This window comes from Macaca mulatta, chromosome 7 (assembly GCF_049350105.2).
Source record: "Macaca mulatta isolate MMU2019108-1 chromosome 7, T2T-MMU8v2.0, whole genome shotgun sequence".
NCBI lineage: Eukaryota > Metazoa > Chordata > Mammalia > Primates > Cercopithecidae > Macaca > Macaca mulatta.
Genome location: NC_133412.1, coordinates 102,725,061 through 102,750,218, shown reverse-complemented (window position 1 = coordinate 102,750,218; position 25,158 = coordinate 102,725,061). Strand labels below are relative to the sequence as shown.

Genomic DNA, 25,158 nt, shown 5'->3' with positions numbered 1-25,158 from the left:
AAAATGATCACTTATATTTGGGACTATAAGAAAAGGTAATGATAAGTCTAGTTGGATTGCTCTCTGATTTTGAAATTTAAAATGGTGTGAATGGTATGAGGGCACTGTTTATTAATGCTATTAAAATCTTAATTTCTGACACTATAAATTACATATTCTGTGCCAAGGACACATGTGGCTGGCTGTGTAAACCTGATTATTGCCCCAATATGTGTGTAGTATAGTCTCTGGGCTACAGAGTGACAGCTAATTTCTTTTGCCTAAACTTGGAATATTTTTAAATTTCTTACATGATCTTGCCTTGAAGGTAATAAATGAAACAACCTCTCAAAAATAATTCTAATTCTTATAGTTTATGGCAGCGTTTATGTTGGATGAAAAGAAAATATTCAGTTTACTAGATTCCCTCTTGCTTTTCTAATGAATTTGCACCATGGTATAGTAAATGTCAAACTGACTCTGTTAGCACAGCCTTCAATTAGGTATCTTAAATTAAGGAAAGTAACTGAACAGTGATTTGTTCAGCTTTTCATAGGATTTTCCAAATCTGATAACGTGTTAAATCTGCTAAGAAAGTGTGACATCAGGTTATCTTTTATTCTGAGTGTTAAAACTTTTCAACTATGGAAAAATATCATTTTCATTTTAGTCTATGCTTAAAACTGGCCCATTGGCTACAGTTACTAGAGGACACTAGAACAGGGACCTTACCCTGTGGATTTAATTATTGTTTAATTCCATTGAAGGTATTTATTCAATATATTCATGATTCTGGTTTGGCAAACCTTTGGCTATTTTTATAATCTCCCTAGACTTCTCTGCAAGAGTTGAACCTTTCCAGAATAATTATGCTTTACAGTTTTTCTTTATGGAGTTATACTTGTGAATGTAGCTGTAGGCCTAATATTCCTGTGTAGAACTTCATTTTAAGTTTACTGTAGCTGGTGAATGTGAAAATAATAGTTTTCACTTTTGGTAATAGTATTTAACCTTTTGGTGCAGATAGGGATTGAAAGGGATAGAAATTTTTTGTAAATGTGATTTATTGCTTGTCTTATCAGTAATCATTTAAAATTAGAAATTAACCGAGAGTGGTGATAAAACAAGGGCTCTGGAGGCAAACAAATGTAGGTTCACATTTTGGCTGCACTATTTACTAGCATTTGACCCAGAGGTATCTATTTAAACTTTATGAGCTTAGATGCCTCAACTGTAGATAATAAGGCCTATGTTTTAAGGCACCTAACACAGTTATTGCTATAGAGTAGGAACTTAATAACTGAGATATGTAAATGAGATATATAATTATAACAACGGTTCAAAAGCAATTCGGTTTATCTTATTCTGATGATTCTAAAATACATTTATTCTGATGGGATATATTTATTCTCAAATAGATCACAGGATATAAGAGGTACCATCAAATTATCCAAAAAATTGAAAACATGGTTAACTTTAGTTAATTTAATTTTTTAAAATCTATATACTGAACTGATTAAATAATTCCAAAATGACGGACAAGAGAGCACAGAGATATAATTATATCCAAAACATCCACTTTTATATTCCTTGTATAGTATATTAGTTCTGTTTTTGGTAATACAAATCTTTTGTTGTATGGCTGAGGAAAAATTTAAAATCATGTTTATTTTTTTTCTTTAGGCAAACCAAAGGAACTGTAAGCCTGCCTTCCTTCCCTCCTTCCCTCCCTCCCTCCTTACCTCACTCCCTCCTTTCCTTCCTTCCTTCATTCCTTCCTTCCTTCCTTCGTTCCTTCCTTCGTTCCTTCCTTCCTTCCCTCCTTCCTTCCTTCCTTCCTTCCTTCCTTCCTTCCTTCCTTCCTTCCTTTCTCTCTCTCTCTCTCTTTCTCTCTTTCTCTCTTTCTTTCCTTCCTTTCTTTCTTTCGAGTTTCACTCTTGTTGCCCAGGCTGGAGTGCAGTGGCACGATCTTGGCTCACTGCAACCTCCATCTCCCAGGTTCAAGCAATTCTCCTGCCTCAGCCTACTGAGTAGCTGGGATTACAGGCGTGCACCACCACACTCAGCTAATTTTTTTATTTTTAGTAGAGACAGGGTTTCACCATGTTAGTCAGGCTGGTCTTGAATTCCTGACCCCAAACGATCCTCCCGCCTTGGCCTCCCAAAGTGCTGGGATTACAGCATTTTTTCAATGAAGTACCATGTAGGGCAAACAGGAAGCATTTACTTTTCATTTTCTGTCTGTCTTAAATGCTTGCATTTTGTAACCATGTGCATGTAATACTGTAGAAAATGTCAACGGTATATGTGCACTGTTTATTTGCCTCCAACTTTGTATTTCTGTATTAGAACCACTTTTTTAAAGCAAAAACATATTTGAAAGACCTAGAAATCATGTTTAAATGTTCTGATCTCCAATTCTCTCTCTTTTTTTAAGATTATACAAGCAAGGTAACTCAAATAGAAATGGAGAAAGCAAGTAAATTATATTAATTAACAGAAATATAGTATTATTTCTTTCATATTATTAAACATCAAAGTACTAAATACAAGAGTAAACCGAGATCTTAAAATATATAAATATATAAATCAAATAGCCTCTTACATCTTACTTCCTTTATTGTTTTCCAAAATGTAGCAAAAATCACCATCAGAGTCATTTATTGGTCGAGAGAAGAGGTCAAATTCTCAATCATACATTGGACGACCAATTCAACTTGACAAGATTTTGATGTCTAAAGTTAAAGTGCCGCATACATTTGTCATCCACTCCTACACCCGGCCCACAGTATGCCAGTACTGCAAGAAGCTTCTGAAGGGGCTTTTCAGGCAGGGCTTGCAGTGCAAAGGTAAGGATGATTTTGTCACCTGTCAAACTTTGATCACCCTCATTCATCTGACATAAGTATTTTCTGGTTACCACTTCTCTTTCTGACAAATTCTCATTTTGTTTTGTTTGAAAATCACTGGGATTAGATTGCAGATTCAACTGCCATAAACGTTGTGCACCAAAAGTACCAAACAACTGCCTTGGCGAAGTGACTATTAATGGAGGTAGGTAAAAGATCAGCTGTCATGTCTGTGCTTCTTCCCTATTAGAGAGTGTGGTGATGATGATTTTAGTTGGGGTTTTTGGGTTTGGTTCTGGTTTTGGTTCAGATATTTCAGACACAGTCCAAAAGTGAATTATGGCCAGTGTTTGTTCTATTTTACTATAGAAAAGCATCCATGGAGTTTTGATAACAGTCAAAGACCCTTTCATGATCTTTACATGGTGAGCAGCTAGTATTGAAAACTTGGGTAGCCATACTTTATTTCACAGCTTTATTTTCTTATACTCTTATCCTAGTTTGCCCAGAAATGTGGATGTTGTTGGGCTGCCTACAAGTTGTAGCTCTCAGTCTCTTCCTCTGTCCTTCTCATTTCAGTCATCTTTAATAATAAAAGGAACTTTGTCAGCCAACAAAAAAATAGATATATTTTCTATATTTGGCATTATTCCTTCAAGAAAATTCTAACTGTATAAATTAACTTTGAAGGACTGCTAAGAAAAATGCCATATCTAAACAAAGAGCTTACATTTTCTTCCTAGGTAGCATGCTAATGGATCACTACCAAAATATTTGACTTAGAATCCCAGGTTAGCTTTTTCTGCAGATAGTGGTCTTCTTTGTACCTTTAGTCTGCTACCAGTTTTCCAATTCCTCTGGAAAGAAAAATGGCTATAAAAGACCACAGATACTTTTAGTTGAGTATTTTTGTTACTAAGAAGCTGATGAATGATGAACTAAGAAGAATGAATGAGTATCCTTGCTCTAGAACTTTCTTCTCTAGAAGAAATATATACTGTACCGAAAAGAAGAAGAAGGAAGAGCTCTCCAGGAAAACATTGTCACACTTGTTTCTGGCTTGGAGATTCATGAATTAGCTGCCAAAATTGAAAGCTTGGCGATCGTCCCACTTTCTGTGGCATGTGGTGTTGACTTTGTTCAGGCTCGGGGAATGTCAGTGTGTACTGGATAACTATAACAAAGGGGAAGCAGAACAGTTTTTGATGTTGTTGATTACTTTGAAATGGTATTTTCTCATACATGCAGAAAAATCTGGTAAAATGTGTATTTTCCAAGCTTGGCAGGCTAGAGTCTCTCATTAATCTATGTTTTAATTTTAAAATGAGTACTTTGCATCAGTAAGTGATTATAATTTTTAACCATTACCATCAACTGCATAATGACAGGGTTCAATATTACTTCAAATATCAAATGTCGGCCGGGCGCGGTGGCTCACACCTGTAATCCCAGCACTTTGGGAGGCCGAGATGGGCGGATCACGAGGTCAGGAGATCGAGACCATCCTGGCTAACACGTTGAAACCCCGTCTCTACTAAAAAAAAATACAAAAAACTAGACAGGTGACATGGCGGGCGCCTGTAGTCCCAGCTACTCGGGAGGCTGAGGCAGGAGAATGGTGTAAACCCGGGAAGTGGAGCTTGCAGTGAGCTGAGATCCAGCCACTGCACTCCAGCCTGGGCGACAGAGCCAGAGTCGGTCTCAAAAAAAAAAAAAAAAAAATCAAATGTCTTATTTAAAAGCTGTAACTATGTGACCAATTTAATATATTGGAATTCGTGATTTTCAAAGTTACTCCAATAGTAAGAATCAGTGGCTTGAGTCTTTTTTCATGTGAAAGTTTCTGTCATCCTCTTACGTAAATATGTTTTTTCCCACCAGGGCTGTGTTTCTAAAATATGAGCAGCTTCCCAGTCACTGGGGCCTGGTATCACTTTGCCTTCTAGCATTTTACCTCTATCCCAGCCTTGGCTTCCTTCCAAGGCTTTTCATGACTTTTCATGTTTTCAGGCTTAGAAGAACGGAAAACGAGCATCTACCTATAAAATTACATATTCAACCTCTCATAAATTAAGATGCTTATAAACTGAAATAAAAAAGGAAATTGAAAATCATGGATGGATCTGGAGGCCATTATCTTTAGCAAACTAACCTAGGAATAGAAAAGCAAATACCACATGTTCTCACTTATAAGTGGGAGCTAAATAATGAGAACACATGGTCACATAGTGGGGAATAACACACACTGGGGCCCTTCGAGGTTGGAGTGTGGGAGGAGGGAGGATCAGGAAAAATAACTAATGGGTACCAGGCTTAATACCTGGGTGATGAAATAATCTGTACAACAAACCCCTATGACACAAGTTTACCTAGGTAATAAACCTGTACATGTACCCCTAAACTTAAAAGTTAAAAAAAAAAAAAGAAATAATCTCTTCACAGAACTGCCTTTTTGGGGCTTCCAGTTTATTTGTTTTAGGATCACCTGACTGTCTCTTAAGCCCTGATTCCAAGATTCCAGGCTTATCTTCATGGGTCAAAATAATTTTCTAGATTTGCTTAGCCCTGGGGCAGAGTCTGATGTGGTCATGGAAGAAGGGAGTGATGACAATGATAGTGAAAGGAACAGTAGGCTCATGGATGACATGGAAGAAGCAATGGTCCAAGATGCAGAGATGGCAATGGCAGAATGCCAGAATGACAGTGGTGAGATGCAAGATCCAGACCCTGACCACGAGGATGCCAACAGAACCATCAGGTGAGAGCAGTACTGCCAGCCTCAGCAAATGGGGGAACCCCAAGCAGTATTTTCTCTTTAAACCTCTTTGATATTTTAATAGATTATAGTAGAAATGTGAAGTACATGTTTAATTTCTTATGAATGAGCTGTGTGCTGTAGGTGAGAGCCTTTGAAGTTAGGAGGTCTGGGTTCCCTGGGAGAAGTGTGGTTTCCATCCTTTCCTAGCATCACCTCATTCATTGACCCATTTTCTTTTGCATGTGAGAGATGCTCATGCTTGCCATCCACAAGTTTATTACTAAGTTAATATTAATTCGAAGCTCATTGTGTAGAAACAACAAAGATCAAGATCAAACTCAGCAGACATCATCTATTTTATTAGCTGGCCCCTGTTACAAATATCATAGTCTCTGTATACTTCACTGTTCTTGATATTATTTCAGAAGTATGTGCAATTTTATATCTGTTATCTAATTTTTGCTTTTGGTTACTGGATGATCCCCACTTTTTATATCAGGAGTCAGCACAATGTGGCCACCAGGACAGACTGGACTGCTGCCCAATTTGTAGTAAAGTTTTATTGGAACATAGCCGTGCCCATTCATATTGTCTCTGGCTGCTTTTGCACTATATTGGTAAAGTTAGGTCTTTTGCAAAAACTAAAATATTTATTACCTGGCCCTTTACAGAAAATGTTTCCTAGTCTCTGATTTATATCATAAAGCCTATTGAAATTTTTGTGTCCATTTTACAAATGCCATGTTTATTGACAAACAGAAATTGTTCATGAGAGTAGAGCAATGAAATGATTTTTTTCCATTTAATGGCATAATGAACATTTTTAAAATAGTGGGAAATAATTGTCTTATGACCTGTCTTTTGAAGACATACACTTCTTTAGTGCCAAAGAGTTTGCATGGTGGGGGGTGGGAGAAGTGGGTGAAATAACATATATATTCATGTTGTGGGGAGGGGGACCAGGAGGGAGGGATGAAGAGAGGAAGAAACAGAGACTAGCAGATTCCAATTATTATGACATTATGCGAGAAACTAAAAATTCATGTTGAATAATGTAATCTCTAAATGATTGATAATGTACCTATAATAGGAAATAAATAAGCAAATAAGCTTTCATGTGTGAGTCTGAATAGTGTGGCCTCAGTAGACTAAGAAGTATTCTTCCTCAGGTTGACCTGAAAACTGAACACCATATATTTCAACCCAAAAGATGAGGTGCTTATTACCCAGCCTTGGGTTTTTTTTTTTTAGACGGTGTCTTGCTCTGTCACCCAGGCTGGAGTACAGTGGCGCAATCTCGGCTCACTGCAACCTCCACCTCCCAAGTTCAAGCAATTCTCTGCCTCAGCCTCTGGAGTAGCTGGGATTACAGGCGCCCGCCACCATGCCTGGCTGATGTTTTTGTACTTTTAGTAGAGACGGGGTTTCACCATCTTGGCCAGGCTGGTCTTGAACTCCTGACCTCGTGATCCACCCGTCTCGGCCTCCCAAAGTGCTGGGATTACAGATGTGAGCCACTGCGCCCGGCCGGGATTTTTTAAGGTGTACAAATGAAGTGCCTATCACTCTTCAGAGTAACCCACTTTCAGAACCATGGTGCCTGACAATATGTTTTACTAAAATTGAGATGTGAATTTTTGTAAAGTTTCACTTGGATTAGCTAACATAAGGTTTTATGCATGAAAATACATAAAATGTACCTGAAAACATTTTTCTCCTACAATATTTTGACTTCTCAAGTCCATCAACAAGCAACAATATCCCACTCATGAGAGTAGTGCAGTCTGTCAAACACACGAAGAGGAAAAGCAGCACAGTCATGAAAGAAGGATGGATGGTCCACTACACCAGCAAGGACACGCTGGTAAGATCCACAGGGAACAATGTTCTCTTGCCTTGCTAGCTTTAATTAGAGGAGTTGCTAATGTCCTGTGAGGGCTGTGAGATGCCTTCATTACTCAGAGTAAACCTCAGCACAGGCATGACACAGGATTAGGTAAGGTGCATTACAGTCTCAGGGTGTCAGATGTAGTTGAGCAAGCAATGGAGTTAGGAAAAAATGTGGAAAGCAATTTCAGGCAAACAAATTCATTGACCTTGATTACCTGAGATGTCTACCTGCCATTTTATAGTACTTGTGGAAGCCACAGTATGTGCTTTCAGAACGTTCCACTGCAATTTAGAATTTTATAAGAAATACTGCATTCTAGGCAGAGAATAATACAGTGATAACTATCTTATACTTCCTAAGTCCTTAACTGAGTTTTCCCTGAAGAACCGACCCATTCAGGAACATTGGAAGCCTGTATCCTGAGTGTTCATGTCTCCAGATTTTCTTAATAGTTGATGAATGAAGTTGTGTGTGTACATAAGAGAGAACAACTTGATTCACGTTTCAAAGTTAAATTGACAATTGGCTGATTTATTTTACTGTATTGCTTTTCTCATCTCTTACCTAAAGGATCACTACAGATAAGCAGACACCTATAATCTAATTGATCTATCTATAATTTTGACCATCTCTGTTAGAGAGAGAAGACTTACCTGATATTATAGGGCTCAATTGAATACCTCCTAGTTCTTTTTAGACATGATGTAATATATTTAATATATTTGACTGGCCTGAAATTGGTTGTGGAGAAGAAGAGCAGAATAGAGCTTTGGGGTCTTTTATAAGATAAAAATACACACACAACCTAAAATCCTGAAAAATATACCTACAGTGAAGAAGGACCTGATCACCAAATCATAGTGGTTAGATTTCTAGTGAGCTGGAGAGAAGGTAGAGTTGGTTGTTTGATGCATTCCCCTGACTTTAAGTTGATGTCATGGAGTCAAACTTACTGTCCAGCAAAATATTCTTTACTTCTACTCTAACATTCAGAATTTGCCCATTGCCAATGGAAGTGAGAATACCTGTTTCCATCAGCATGGCATTTCTTATGTCCTAAAATAATAATAATAAACATTGCATCTCCTAGTAAACCTTATTTTATTATAAACTATACATCTGCCTTTAGCCCTTCATGCAGTGAAATAAGCTTAAAAATGATGTTTTCTGTTTACTATGCACTTTCTAAATGCCAGGCTCTTATTGGGTGCTAATACTTCATCTTCTTTATTACTCACAACCCTGTAACATAAATCCAGATACTTATCAGACATGTGGCTAAATAGCCTCCAGAGCCTGAAATTGAGCATGAGTCTGCCTTTTCCAAAGCCCATGCACTTTCCACTCTCAAATCTTATGTCCCCATTGGGGAAATCTTTTTGTTTTATTAATGGTGGATATTTTTGAAGTTTTTTAAAAAGGATCTTGGATCTAACTTGTGTTTCAGCGGAAACGGCACTATTGGAGATTGGATAGCAAATGTATTACCCTCTTTCAAAATGACACAGGAAGCAGGTACTACAAGGTAAGAGGGGGCTCTTTCTTTGGAGTTTCATACCTCTTACTGCTTTTTCTTGGGAATGTAGAGTGTAAGAAATAGGAAATACATCCAACAAACGTGACTATTTTTGTGCTTCCTCCAGGAGCTATTTTTTTTTTCTTTTCTACAGTCTACAAATTTCTTGGGATTCAGGTTGGGACCCCTTGATTCATCTGTGAATTTTACATTTCCCCAAGGAGTGCTTCTGGTACCATGGAATGATGGGAGAAGGAGGGAGGCAAAGATTAATGAATATTTTAGCAAAGATGTGTGATTTAACTAGAAAATTAATGGTCACAGCAGATAAGCTCAAAGTAAACTCCTGATATCCACTGCATCTAGCACACTGCCAGGAGGGAAGAAACATTGTATGATTTCTCCATGCTTGTCAGTATTCACAAAGAGCACTTTCCTCTAGAGAAAAAAATGGCAGCAATTTTTATTCTGTCCCTCTACATTAAGTAATACAGATATGGCATATTATATCACCCAGAAAAACACAACTCCAAAAAAAAAATCTTCATAGAGAAAAGGGTATGCCGGGCGCGGTGGCTCACACCTGTAATCCCAGCACTTTGGGAGGCTGAGGCGGGCGGATCACAAGGTTGGGAGATCGAGACCATCCTGGCTAACACGGTGAAACCCCGTCTCTACTAAAAAATACAAAAAATTAGTCGGGCGTGGTGGTGGGCGCCTGTAGTCCCAGCTACTCCGGAGGCTGAAGCAGGAGAATGGCGTGAACCCGGGAGGCGGAGCTTGCAGTGGGTTGAGATCACGCCACTACACTCCAGCCTAGGCAACAGAGCCAGACTCTGTCTCAAAAAAAAAAAAAAAAAAAGAGAGAAAAGGGTAGATACGTGGTCCTTCAAAATGAATGCAGACTGTGGAATGGTTGATTTGATTCTCCATAGCCATTTTACACAGCTGTCACAGAAAATGGAAACCTCACTAATTTTAAAATTAAAAGTTTGTTTTAGAAGTTATTATTTTTAGTCCCTGCATACTTCCTGGAAGACACAGTAGTGATTAATTTTTTTTAATATGAATTGCCTTAAAAATGATGACTATTGGCCAGGCGCAGTGGCTCATGCCTGTAATCCCAGCACTTTGGGAGGCCGAGGCAGGTGGATCACTTGAGGTCAGGAGTTCTAGACCAGCCTGGCCAACATGATGAAACCTCATCTTTACAGAAATACACAAATTAGCCAGGCGTGATGGGATGCACCTGTAATCTCAGCTACCCAGGAGGCTGAGGCAAGAGAATCACCTGAATCCAGGAGGCGGAGTTTGCAGTGAGCCAGGATTGCACCACTGCACTCCAGCCTGAGCAACAGAATAAGACTCCATCTCAAAAATAAATATAAATGAATAAATAAATAAATAAATGGCTGGGCACAGTGGCTCACTCCTGTAATCCCAGGACATTGGGAGACCGAGGCGGGTAGCTTGAGGTCAGGAGTTCAAGACCAGCCTAGCCAACATGTTGAAACCCTATCTCTACTAAAAATATAAAAATTAGCCAGGTGTAGTGGCAGGCGCCTGAAATTCCAGCTACTTGGGAGGCTGAGGCAGAAGAACTACTTGAACCCGGGAGGTGGAGGTTGCAAGGAGCTGAGATCACGCCACTGACTCCAGCTCAGGTGACAGAGCAAGATTCTGTCTCAGAAAAAAAAAAAAAAAAGACCGTTTTAAAACCAGTGTCTAGTTGTCCTCACTTAAACTATTCACTTGGCTATGTTATTACATTAACATGTATTGAGTGCCTTAAAGAATAGGTTAAAATTTAAAAATAGCCATGTCTACCTAAATGCATTTCAAAAGTGTTGTGATTCTACCTCACTGTTATAAAAATTATCATTTATTTTCTAAGTCTTAGATTGTGGTGAAGATTCAAACTCATTATTCCTAACCATACTTACTCTTGCCACATGAACATAGCATAAAAAGTCACATTTTCTAGAAAAAGGAAATAAGGTTTCCCATAGTAAAGCTATTTTTTTAAATTTGGCTTAGCAATATTCTGTGTTTTATAGTTTAAAACTATTTTATATAAATGGTGGTTATTTGTGATGTCATTTTTCACATGTTCTTGGCATGAACTTTCTTTGAAAGTTTACATACTTTTGGTAAACTACCTTTAGCACTTTTTTTCTTTCACAGGAAATTCCTTTATCTGAAATTTTATCTCTGGAACCAGCAAAAACTTCAGCTTTAATTCCTAATGGGGCCAATCCTCATTGTTTTGAAATCACTACGGCAAATGTAGTGTATTATGTGGGAGAAAATGTGCTCAATCCTTCCAGCCCACCACCAAATAACAGTGTCCTCACCAGTGGCGTGGGTGCAGATGTGGCCAGGATGTGGGAGATAGCCATCCAGCATGCCCTCATGCCCGTCATTCCCAAGGGCTCGTCCGTGGGTACAGGAACCAACTTGCACAGTGAGTCTGCCAGTTTTCTAATCAGCCCAAAGCTCATCATGTGCCTACCCATTGCTTAGTAAACATGTGCCCTGTCCTTCCTAAGAACAGAATGAACAAAGACTCCTTGGGGATGATTTAGTTTATTGGAGAATGTACGGTCTCTAAATAAAAGCTGCTGCACATACTAAGATGTTTAGTTTGTTAAATTATCCTATTTTATTGTAGGTATTTTATATTAAAATTTAACAAATTCAGATAAACACTATGTATTAGGCAATTACAGACCTCTAGAGCTATTGGTTGTAAAAGAAGAAGCAATCTGGCCAGGCTCAGTGGCTCACACCTCTAACCCCAGCACTTTGGGAGGCCAAGGTAGGTGGAGGACTTGAGCCCAGGAGTTCTAGTCCAGCCTGGGCAACATGAAGAAACCCTGTCTCTACAAAAAAATACAAAAATTAGCCAGACATGGTGGCATGCGCCTGCGGTCCCAGCTACTCTGGAGCCTGAGGCAGGAGAACTGCTTGAGCTCAGGAAGCACAGGTTACAGGGAGCCAAGATCAAGCCATTGCATTCCTGCCTGGGCAAAAAGGAGGAGAGGAAGGAGGGGGAGGGGGAGGAGGAGGAGAAATCTAGCCAGCTTCAGCTTGACATGGAATGTGAGAGAAGAAGAAGAAGATAGAAGGAGATGGAGAGGATGAGGAAGAAGAGGAAGAAGAAGAAAAGAAGAGGAGGAGGAGGAAGAAGAAGAAGAAGAAAGGAAAGAAAGGAAGGAAGGAAGGAACGAACGAACGAACGAACGAACGAAAGAAGAGGAGAAAGAAATCTAGTCAACTTTAGCTTGACATGGAGTGCAAGTCTTGTTATTTGCAAATCTGAATTAATAAGTTTCCCTAAAGACACCTCACCTAGTATTCTGTGCAGGATATGGTAATTTGATGTGCAGAGTACATGGTAATTGGTAATTCTTGATCATTTTATCCCAGGAAGAAATCTCTGTTCATTAATTGAATGAGATACATTTGCTAAAATGCAACCTAGATCCAGTATTGAGGATAAATTTTAAAGAAGAAATTTTAGAGAAATATTTGAATAAAAAAGTCATTTATTTTTAAATTTCGTAATAGTTACTTATAATGAAACCTATGAATTAACCTCTGGTTTTTTACATTATAGTGTTATCTGTTGATGTGTCATAATTTTTTAGTTTATCTCTACAATCAAAATACATATTAATAGAATATATACGCCTATTTTGGTGCTAAGCACTTTACATAAGATCTCTATTTTAATGCCTAATCCAATTCCAACAGGTAGACTTTAACGATTGGCCTGTTTTACAACTAAGGAAATCAGTGTCTCTCGAGCGAGATTAAGTTGTCCGAGTTTGTACCAAAGCTGTGAAGTAGCAAAGCCAGTATTTGAATCCAAGTCCTTCTGGCACCAAACCCTAAATTCACAGAATGTTATTTTTCAAAACCAAGTATGGTGAATATGTAATTTTGAAAAGAAATAAATATTCTAATGACATTTTCTTAGAAAACCCTAATTGCTGTGATTTATTTAAAACCACTTTTGCAGGATGATTTGTAAGCATGTATTTACTTGTGTTGCTATCACCTCTCTTACTGACTTTTTGTGTGCATATTGTTTTACATGCATTTCCAGGAGATATCTCTGTGAGTATTTCGGTATCAAATTGCCAGATTCAAGAAAATGTGGTAAGTATGTACCTACTAATATAAAACTTGGTAATGTGATTACTGGAAAATAAAAGCATCATAAAATAGGTTTTAAAATTCATTTTAATTTTTTTAGTAAATTTTGAAAAGCAAAATAGAATTTGGATATTTTTCTGTGATATTTTAGAAACATTAAATGATATAGATTTGTTTAGTAATTTTTTTATAATCAATTCTGTAATATAGAGTCAAATATCTGTTTATCTCAGCTAGGCAATCATAATGTGATGCCTGATTTCTCACGTATTTGCCCTTCTTGGTACTGGAATTTTAATGGTTGATATTACACAGTAAAATAAATACAGCAGCAGAATAAGATAAATTTCTTGCTTTGCATAAGTAGCTTAAAAATGCCATTGTTCTCATTCCTTAGTTGCTACCTAGAAGTGCTGTATTATGACAAGGAGTTGCAAATGTTCTTATAGTCACTTGTACACATCAAGGAGACTTTAAGAAAGTTGCATAAATCGAATCTTATGGGTTCTCATTTTAGCACCCTAGTCACCTGTGCCACGTAACTCCATCCTTGCAGCTTAGTTTTTGAAAATTGTAGATCAGCCATATTATGAAATATTTTACAGTCTGTCAAATGTTTGCTTTATTTGTTATATTTTATCCCTAAGGCAAGTAGCCAAAAAGTAATAAGGCCTTCTACCTCCTCCTGTGACCCAGACCCTTTTCTCTATTTTACCTGCTGTACCTATGGCCAAAAGAATGCAGTTTACAGCTTATAGTTTATAAAAATTTGTTTAAAAAATTAACTTCATGAAACTCTATTCATCCTTACTTTATCTTTGAAGCCTACATTAAAGTGACATAAAGTAAACAGGCAAATACGAATTAGAGAGGACTAGGTAAACTTTATAGTGAAGGTTAGATAAATTCTTGTGCTGTCAATCATGAGATAGATTCCTAAAAAAATTTCTTTTCTGCAGACTCCTATTGCCTTTGCTTAGCCAGGGACATTTTAGGAAATACAAGTTATTCTATAAGCCTCTTGGGAAATTCCTGATAGCTGTGGAGTTGTTCCACTCTCTTCAGCCACTGTTGTCTACTGAAAATTTTGGATCGGCCATTGAGTTATCAGAAAGCCTAAAGAACACTTCTCTTAACAGATGAAGTAGCTTGAAATCAGAATAATAGAATAGTATTAATATTACTTGTCTTGTCCCTAGACAGCCTTGAACTCATCCTTGGATACTTTGAAGAATCACAGGATGGAGACAACTTGTAGTTATTTTCTAGGGGGAAGAACAAAGGAAAAAGATAAGGATTTGTAGGATATGGAGAGGGTAGGATTTGATATTAAAGGACTTCTTTTTTTATTATACTTTAACTTCTAGGGTACATGTGCAGAATGTGCAGAAGGACTTTAAAAAATAAAGTCAAGTATAAGGGTAGAAGATAGGTGGAAAATCTGATAGGATGTAATAGGAATATATAAAGGAAAAAAGTATTACCTTGTGATTTCGTCAGCATGAAATCACAGACAATAAAACATAGATTTAAAAGATGCTTTATTTAACAGTTATTATTTCAAAGAGAAAGCATTAGACTTTTGGAACTTGTTAGCTCCCAAAGTGATGAAATTGGACGAGTTTAGCTACTTCACAGATGAGAATTTCATATGGGTTGCCATCCTTCTGCAGCTTCTCCAGCTCACTCACAGTGATTCAGCCTCCTCTTCCGTCACTTTAGGTTCATCTGCATGTGAGTGACTAATAAGGGAGCAACCTTTTCATTCTAGTCATACGGGGAGAAGTGGTTGGAATCAGGATTCACACAGACATGTGATTGGGAACCGTGATTATTTAATGACATTTCCAAATAGCCATCTCAACAGGCAAATATCTTTTTTAATACTTATAGTAAATCACATTGTATGGTTTTTAGTCATCTTTCTTTCTAATGAAACATATGTGCTAGCACATTAGAAAACCTCTGCCACTTAAGATCAGAATAGTTTTCATAACATTATGTTATTACATTAATTAAAGAGTGTGCTTTGAGGCCACACATGGTGGCTCACACCTGTAATCCTAGCATTTTGGGAGGCCAAGGCAGGCAGATCACGAGGTAAGGAGCTCCAAACTAGCCTGACCAACGTGGTGAAACCCTGTCTCTACTAAAAATACAAAAATTAGCTGGGCGTGGTGGTACGTGCCTGTAATCCCAGCTACTCAGGAGGCTGAGGCAGGAGAATCTCTTGAACCCAGGAGGTGGAGGTTGCAGTGAGCTGAGATTGCACCACTGCACTCCAGCCTGAGCAACAGAGCGAGACTCCATCTCAAAAAAAAAAAAAAAAAGAATGTGCTTTGAATATTACAGTCATCTCAGATTTCTAGCATTTCTGATTTATTTTAAAAATATTTAATGTTTATAATATATTTAATAGAATTGTATTAATTTTTAGGACTCATGTTTTGTTCTGCTTCATGTTTTTTTTTTTCATTGGACTTGTACCTCTAGGACATCAGCACAGTATATCAGATTTTTCCTGATGAAGTACTGGGTTCTGGACAGTTTGGAATTGTTTATGGAGGTAGGTTATCTCACTGAGCATTTTTATGAACTTAAAGTTTTCGCTAGTTATATTTTTAAAAGCATATTTCCAGGAAACACATAAAAGGGAAGACCTATGTATATATATTTCTGTGTATCTTTCTGTGTTCTGTCTTTAAAAAAATTTTTTGAGATAGTTCCTACTTGGAAAATTGGTATATTTCTGTTTTGAAAGAGAAAGTTTCATACTCCCGAAAAACCTTTTTTCTTAATATAGACAAACTCTACACACAGTACTGAAGAAGTTTGGAATATCAGACAAAATATTGAGAAAACAAGGAAGTTATGATTTGTAAACAAATTAATTCCATTTTCTTTTGGCATACTTGATCAGAAGTCCATTCATGTTAGTAGACAAAACAAAATTTAACCTTCCAGTGTCTTTAACAATATATTTGTTTCCTGAAGGATTGAATTTTTTTTAATTTTTGAGGTGAAATATCAAGTCTTTACCTATTTTCTTATTGTCAAGCTCTTTGGTAAGTTTATTATTCTAACTTCTGCTATTTTAGATTCCAGCCAGTTAAAGAATATTTTTCAAGTCTTTAAAAAATATTTAATATTAATGCTTTATTTGCCCTGTAAAATGACCTCATAACTTTCAGTTCCTTAATATTATCAGTAAGAAATTATTTCTTGTGGTGAGGTTGAGTGTTCTGATATAATCACAATGTTCCATTCAGTTTTATTTATCACCATATAATATTGTACTTTTTAATTTAAAAGGTAATTAAGTTCTACTCTATTTTACAATGTAATGTTGAGTCTTATAAAATGCTCCAGTGGTTTCTTTGATGAGAAACCTATCATGAGCCACTAACCATTGTACCATTTGTTAATGCATAACTGTATAATAGAGGGGACCAATTTGTTCAATTATTGCTCTACAGTATAATAGTTGCATGCCAAAAAAAATTATGGTAGATAGATCATGGTTAATATACATAACTGCACATCATATAGGGGTGAGACAAGGGTGACAAATGAGAGTAGAGAGACCACCAGATGCCACAAAATTTGGGACGTCCAACACTGAAGACCAGGAATAGGAGGAGGCTGCCACATGGAAGACTGAAACTTTAAGATTAGACACAAATGGGGTAAAGTAGATGAGAAGAGTCTTCGAAGAGAGGTCAAGTACTACAGTGATGGAGGAGTAGAGACAAAAGAAGTTATGGCCTTGAAAAAAGTACTTGCAGGAAAATGGCTGAGTTGAAATAGAGACTGCAGTCAATCATAGAGTAAGAAATGATGTTAAGGAAGTAGAGAACATGAACACAAGCTGATTTGATAGTGAAGGAAAACAGTCTGGAAAGAGAAAGAATAGTGAGAGTGGGATATCGGGTGAGTGAACACTAGATTTACAAGTGTTGGAAGACTGGAATTTCAAGTTCGTTTGTATGTAACCAAAAAGTTTGAGTAATTAGATCCATTTTCCATTTCTGTTTTCTGATTCATTTTCATTTCTTATTTTCAGATTCAGTTAACACTGCTACCTACCACAATATAGTAGTGTAGAAGTTAAGAACTTGGGGGTGCCCCGTAGAATTCCTGAAAAGTTTGTTGCAGTAGTTAAATGAGGTGTAATACACATAAAGGGCCTATTATGTGGTGATGATGATGATTATGATAACTAACATTTTTTGAGTGTGCATAGTTACCAGGGTATTTTGTATACTTTATATGCCTTCTTTCATCCAATCTTCTCCTCATTGTAGATGAGGAACCTAGAATTCAGAAAGAGTGAGGGATTTGCTCACAGCTAATAAGTGGCAGAGCCAAGACTTTAATTCTTTCCCCTATAACATACATTATCTTATCAGGACTTTAAAGTTATACTTTCTAAAGGGGAGTTAATTTACTGGTAAAACAAATATTTTCTGTATTAAGTAGCTCAATATTCTGTTTCTAAGACATACATTTTTGTGTAAAAAATACCAGGCTGTTGATACATATAGGTTTTAATACCCCAATTCTTTTGTGTTCTAAATTATGGCTAATTTTAAAGCACATATTTGATTTAGAATAATGAAATCTTTATATATATGTGTAAGTCAGTGCTCTTTAGAAATGTTAATTTATTCAGTGAAATATGTTTATCATTTCTTTAAATGTCCTTGCAAATTTTAGTGTTCTTTAAGATAGATCCTATTTAATAACATACTAATGCTCCCCTTTTTCATTTTAAAGGAAAACATCGTAAAACAGGAAGAGATGTAGCTATTAAAATCATTGACAAATTACGATTTCCAACAAAACAAGAAAGCCAGCTTCGTAACGAGGTTGCAATCCTACAGGTACTTCTTTGGTTCTCATTCAGGGGAAGGGCATGAAAATCCCTCATCCTTTACTTCTGCAAAGCGAAGAAATTTCTCTAAAAACCTGTGGCGTAAATATTTGGGAACACTTTAAAATAATTGAAACGGCAGATCAAGTATCAGAACTTGCCTGAATAGTGTCTTTCCTGAGTCTAGGCAGCAGTTGTTCTTTTTTATGTATTTAATTCTAGGTTTCAGTATATAATTAATATTCATTAAATGGGTAATGTTTCAGCATTTACTCGTAGTGGACATGCTGAGACCATTTTATTTTATATTACAAATGACCTTGCTGTCATAAACACGTCTTCTTTGTGCTGTGATAATTATATGAATTGGGTGTGTAACTGTCAGCATATCAGTTACGGGAGTGAGATGTGTCTGAGAAGCAGATCATCTTGATGTTATTAATGCCCTCTTTGTCTCTCACTGTAAGCCTTTCATTTGACATCGAGCATGTCACTTAACTTCTCTCGTTAATAACAGTCCCTTTTTTCAAACCAGAATTTGATAATAAAATATATTATGCGATAAAGATTTTTGTCACCATTAAAATTTTTTTGCAGACCAAAGGGAAATAGAGCAGTTGTTTGCTAAATGTAGTCATCGTGGCTATCTAGGATACTCAATTGAGATCATTGATAAGTTCCTGTTGTTATATAACTGACATAATTTTTTACTTCTCGTGCAAGCATGTCATGATTTTTAATTCCCCGTTTTAATGGACAGTTTTTTCCACAAAACAGAACATTTCATTTCTTCATTTGTAGTTTCATTTAACTGCCATTTGTTGAGTTTCATATAATAAAAAGCTGAAAAAGATATGATTTCTGCCCTAAAGGAGCTCATGTACACAGAGACAGCCACAAATATTGCCTGCTATACAGAGAAAAATAACATAGACTTTTCTGGGACTTGGAATTTCTAAAGATGATGTTTTTGTGGCTCTAGACAACTAATGTAGCACAGAGAACTCACAATGCTGTATGCTTACATGGGGAAGAAAAGAACCATGGATGTGAACATACTAATTAATGGATTCATGGCTTAGTGTCTGTTAATCAGTTACAAACAACTGGAACATTGAGGTGCAGATGACATCTGAAACTCTAGTAAATGACATCTTTCCTAACCTGGCCTTTGCACTTCCAGTGTCCACCTCACTGTGGTCTCCTGAAGGAAGATACTATTGCAGGGAAGGAATCCAGAGTCAGCATGTGTACAGGAGATATTTATTCTTCATTATACGATAGTAGAAGAGAGCTTCATGGTTAACACGGTTACATCTTTCTCTATTTTACTGCAATTGCAGAAAACTAACTAGATGTTGGGGTTCTAATTTTCTGTGTCTTGGCCTTTTAATTGGCTTTCCCCAAGTCTGTCAACACAGTATCAGCAACTGATTCCAGAGGTAGAAAAATAAAATACGGCCGGGCGCGGTGGCTCACACGTGTAATCCTAGCACTTTGGGAGGCCGAGGCGGGCAGATCACCTGAGGTCAGGAGTTTGAGACCAGCCTGGCCAACATGGTGAAACCCCATCTCTACTAAAAGTACAAAATTAGCCGGGTGTGGTGGCAGGTGCCTGTAGTCCCAGCTACTTGGGAGCCTGAGGTAGAAGAGTCACTTGAACCTGGGAGGTGGAGGTTGCAGTAAGCCAAGATTATGCCATTGTACTCCAGCCTGGGCAACAGAGCAAGACTCCTGGAAAAAAAAAAAAAATGGAAGGAAGGAAGGAAGGAGAAAAATACACCTGAAATATAAACTACCTCCCAATTCCTCTTCTAAAACAGAGGTCCCCAGTCCCCGGGCCGTGGACCTGTAACTATACGTGGCCTGTTAGGAACTGGGCCACACAGCAGGAGGTGTGTGGTGGGCAAGAAAGCATTACCGTCTGAGTTCCGCCTCCTGTCAGATCAACAGCAGCATTAGATTGTCATAGGAGTGCAAACCCTATTGTGAAGTGTGCAAGAAAGGGATCTTCTGGTTGTGCACTCATTATGAGAATTAAATGCCCACCCTCCCCCACTCCTGCCACCGTGCTCCCCTGGAAAAATTGTCTTCCACTAAGCCCATCCCTGTTGCCAAAAAGGTTGGGGACCACGGCTCTAAAATATTAGATGCAGACAACTCAGATGCAATAAATATACATTTGGAAAATCTTCATCATAATAAGGTTTTCTAAAGAGTTTAGTTAGGTTGAAAGTCCAGTTCTGCTCCTAGAGCACACGAAAAGGTCAAACATCTCTGATAGCCTGAAATCTCAAAAGTTTCCGTTACTTATACTTAACCTCACTGCCCCTAACCATTCTTTGCCTTATTCATCAAACTAGTATTTATTGAGTACATATGATGAGCCAAGCACTGTTCTAGGTCCAGGAGATACAGCACGGACAAAGGCACACAGGTCTTTGCTGTCATGGGTCTTTAAATTGTATCACTCAGCTATGCTTAGTTATGCTGAGTTGGATATTTGCAACAAATTTATGTATTGAATTTTCAATCTCATAACCTGTACAATGGGTCATGTCTAGGCTTGGTTTAATTATATACAGATACTAGGTTCAGTAGTTCATGCTTTATTATAAAACTGCCAATTATTTTAAAATATGTCCATCAAGAATAGGAAACTAATCATGTCTCCCAAATGAAAATAAACCAAGAAAGAAAGAGAAAGAAAGAAAGAAAGAAAGAAAGAAAGAAAGAAAGAAAGAAAGAAAGAAAGAAAGAAAGAGAGAAGAGAAGAGAGAGAGACAGAGAGAGAGAGAGAGAGAGAGACAGAAAGAGAGAGAGAAAGAAACCCTTTTGAACTCCGTTTTACCATTGTCAGATACATTAGTCTCTCAGGAAAGATAGTAATTCAGTATCCCAAGACAGTGAAGTTCAAGCTCACCTGTTTTGAGTCCTTGCTCATATATCACTCTCTACAGATACATGAGCACTATTCTAACACCCTATTTAAAATTGCAGTCCAAACCCCCTTCTCCATACTTCTCTTACCCTGATGTTTTGTTTTCTGTAGCAGTTATCACTTTCTAACCTGCTATAGAATTATATTTATTATATTTGTTGCAAGTTCCTCTCACCACTGTCAACCTTGACCCTACCACTAGAATACACACTTCGGGGGGGACAATTACCATTGATTTGTTTAATAATGTATCCCCACTGCCAGAAATTGTTCCTGGCATACATCAGCTGCTAAATAAATTTTTGTTGAATTAATTAATTAAAGTTGTACAGAAACACCATCTTATCATATAAAGTGACATTCGTAGTATCCAACTAGGTAGCAAAAGGCTGGTTAGTTAGTTAGAAAGGATTTTGTGTGTTTGCTCTGCAGAAACCCTCACCGTGTCATTTTATATTATTATTAAAACTAGAGCTCACCATTTTGCACCTGAAGAGATAAAATATTAATGAGGATGGGAGTGGGGGTTGGCTTCCAACTCACTAACTCTCATATGTTAAAAAAAAAAAAAAAAGTACCATGATTGAAGTCAATTGAATGGAGAGGAAGATTTTCTTTTACTAATCTTGAGAAATAAAATTCTAATCCTCTGCATATAAATAGGTAATATCCAGAAGCATTTGGTGTCTTCTACTTTGTGGTCCTCTAGCTTGTGGAAGCTGGTGCCCTAGTAGGGCCTAAGAAGTTTTGCCCTCCCCCTTCCTCCTCCTTGTTCTCCAGAGGCGACCATGTGGGTTGAAATGCCAGTGGGGCAAAATCCTCCTCATTCAGCTCTGCTAGGTCCTCAGATCAAATTTTGATTTGTTTCTGTTCTTGTGAAAAAGCACCTGAGCTTGTAGAAGACTTCAAAGTTGTGTAAATAGGGAATGTGAGAAAAAGTAGAGCTCTCCATTTTTTTTTCCATTTCATTTTCTCTGTATAACTTAGATGAAGGCCTTCCAAGATCTGATTTAATCATTAGAAAACTAAACTCATTAGATATTTTTGAATAATTGAAATTAAGGCAACTCTAAGTGTTAATGGCATATCATTTATATCTCATACCATTTGGAATAGCTCTATTTTCATTATCTGTAAATACTTTGTTATTATTATGTTTCAATGGGTGTTAATTAATGTAGATATTGGCCAGGTGCACTGGCTCATGCCTGTAATCCCAGCACGCTGTGTGGCCGAGACAGCCAGATCACCTGAGGTCAGGAGTTTGAGACCAGCCTGACCAACATGGTGAAACCCCATCTCTACTAAAAATACAAAAATATGGCCAGGTGTGGTGGTGCACACCTGTAGTCCCAGCTACTCAGGAAGCTGAGGTAGGAGAATAACTTGAACCCTCCAGGAGGCAGAGGTTTCAGTGAGGCGAGATTGTACCACTACACCCCAGCCTGGATGACAGAGTGAGACTCATCTCAAAACAAAAAAATTACTGTAGACATTAAGCTTATTTCATAACATTTCCATCATCCCGTGTATATTGTTTTTGAATTTTCTGTTATTCATTTCAAGATAAAAATAAAAGGATGTTTTATGATTATTAAGGATATCACAGAAAAGTGACCTTCATAAGGACATGCAAATATATCTTAGAGCATTTAAAAGCTTTTTTTGTTTTTTGGGAGAAAGGGTCTTGCTCTGTCATCTCACTGGAATGCAGTGGCATGATCACAGCTCACTGCAGCCTTGACACAGGCTCAAGCAATCTTCCCACCTCGGCCTCTTGATTAACTGGAACTACAGGTGTGCCCCACTAGGCTTGGCTAATTTTTTTTTTTTTTTTTTTTTTGGTAGAGACAGAGCCTCACAATGTTACCCAAGCTGGCCTTGAACTCCTGAACTTAAGCCATCCTCCCACCTCAGCCTCCCCAAATGCTAGGATTACAGGCATGAGACACCGCACCAGGCCAGTTAGAAGGTTAAAATCTGAAGCAAATAACACTAGTATGATATATTTTATGTATTTTATAATTTAAATCAACAGACTTATTCAGTCATAACTAATTTTTATTTTCTAATTTTAGAATATCACAGTGCATATGAAGGTTAAGAAAAATACATGTACATAAAATTCTAATGGATTCACTAATATTTTTCCCCTTTTCTTGTATTGTAACTTTCATTTATTGATACAAGGAACAATACTAGAGCTCCTATTGATAATACATGAAAGCATTTTGGAATTTTAAAAGTACTGAATATAGAATACAGAATGTAGAAAAAATGAATTTTATGGTTCATAAATTATTCTCCTGTATTTATCTCATAAAATTACCTCCACTTTCCTGGTTTATATTCTCTTCTCATCCAAGTCTGTCTTCATTTAAAAACAGAACAATGGCTTACACCTATAATCCCTCTCAAAGTGGGAGGATCAGTTGAGGCCAGAAGTTAGAGACCAGCCTAGAGGTAACTCACAACTCACAATAGGAAAGACACAGAATCAACCTAAATGGCAAAAAATGGTAGACTGGATAAAGAACATGTGGTACACATATACCATGGAATACTATACAGCCATAAAAAAGGAGATCACGTCTTTGTAGCAACATGGATAGAGCTGGAGGCTATTATCCTAGGCAAACTAACACTGGAACAGAAAACAAAACACTGCATGTTCTCACGTATAAGTGGGAACTAAACACTGAGTACATGTGGACACAAAGAAGGGAACAGTAGATACTAGGTCCTACTTGAGGGAGGAGTATGGGAAGAGGGTGAGGTTTGAAAAACTACCTATTGAGTACTAATGCTTATTACCTGGATAATGAAACCATCTGTATACCAAACCCCTACAACACTCAATTCACATATATAACAAACGCTATGAACCTAAAATAAAATATTTTTAAAAGGTGTGAAATATTCACATTAGCATTTTTGGTACTCAAATTCAAGGGAAGAAAACAGATCCCCCTCTAGAACCTCCAGAAAACAAGACAGCCCTGCCAACCCTTTGATTTTAGTCCAGTAAGACCCATGTTTGTTTTCTAACCCCCAGACTGTAAGACAATAAATCTGTATTGTTCAATAAAAAATTAAGTCGGTGTGGTAGTATGCACCTGTAGTCCTAGCTACTTGGGTGGCTGAGGCAGGAGGATCACTTGAGCCTGGGAATTCAAGGCTGCCATGAGCTATGATCACACCACTGCACTCCAGCCTGTGCAACAGAGTGAGACCTTGTCTCCTGGAAAAAAGCCATAAACGATAACAACAAAGTGTGGTCTTGATTTGTCTAGGCTGCCTCTCATAGCTATGGTCAAATCTCTGCCACATTTCAAATTTGTACTCTGCTCTTCTTTCATTTCTTGTTTATAAATTCCCCTCTTGTCATTGATTTCTACACCTTTCTTAAAGAAAATACACGACAATGCATGGCTTCTTTTTTTTTTCTTTTTTTGCCATACCCTTGATTTCTAAGGCTCATTCCTTCCTTTTTAAATCTCTCTTCTCACTTCATCCCTGTACTTACCAGAACCAACTTTTCCTTCCTTGCTAACTCCTCTATCTTCCTAAACTTCTCCCTCCATTCATCTAAAGGATTTACGCACATTCGAAGCTCATTCCCAGAGCGAGGTCATCCATTCTGAGAGAGTCATCTGTCATCTCTTAGGCCATTCCTTAATACAGCTCTTGAGTCCAGTCTTCCACAGGCACTTCAGTCTCACTTTCCATCCTTAGGACATCTCCACTTTGCTGTGCTGCCCCCACCCGAACCCAATCAGCCTAAAGCCAAACATGTGACCCTAATGTTTTTCCCCACAAGATATTCTCTCCCTTTGTGTATTTTTCTATCATTCTTCCAATTTCTCAAGAAGGCAAGAACTCTTCCTTCAATTAATGAAAATATTAAGTCATTCGACAGTACCTGTGAAGCCTTTCATTCCTTTATACAAAGTGATTTGCTGGGCCTTCGGGCCATATAAACATTAATAAAACCCTTTAAAATGTTGATACTCTGGGCAGTCAGATACAAGTAGTTAGAAGTCAGAATCGCTGTGGAAGCACAGGGGAAGAAGTCATGGATTACCACAGATTCAGGGAGAGCTTTGAAGAGAAGCCTGGCATTGGCAAAACCTGGAAAGATTCATGCGGTTTTCATAGGCAGAGAAACGGTGGAAAGGGTCGTTAGGGCC

At 37.6% G+C, this 25,158-nt stretch overlaps 1 protein-coding gene across 4 annotated transcripts in view; it reads left to right on the top strand.

Moving 5' to 3' along the window:
- Positions 1-25,158, top strand: part of PRKD1 (protein kinase D1) — a 365,670-nt gene that overhangs the window by 301,567 nt on the left and 38,945 nt on the right. For all 4 annotated transcript variants that reach the window (XM_015143474.3, XM_015143473.3, XM_077938770.1 and 1 more), the window contains 9 exons: positions 2,618-2,828; positions 2,956-3,033; positions 5,382-5,586; positions 7,327-7,450; positions 8,925-9,002; positions 11,178-11,457; positions 13,105-13,157; positions 15,648-15,720; positions 17,931-18,037. In XM_015143474.3, coding sequence (XP_014998960.1) covers positions 2,618-2,828; positions 2,956-3,033; positions 5,382-5,586; positions 7,327-7,450; positions 8,925-9,002; positions 11,178-11,457; positions 13,105-13,157; positions 15,648-15,720; positions 17,931-18,037 — 1,209 coding nt within the window. The remainder of the gene's footprint in view (positions 1-2,617; positions 2,829-2,955; positions 3,034-5,381; positions 5,587-7,326; positions 7,451-8,924; positions 9,003-11,177; positions 11,458-13,104; positions 13,158-15,647; positions 15,721-17,930; positions 18,038-25,158) is intronic.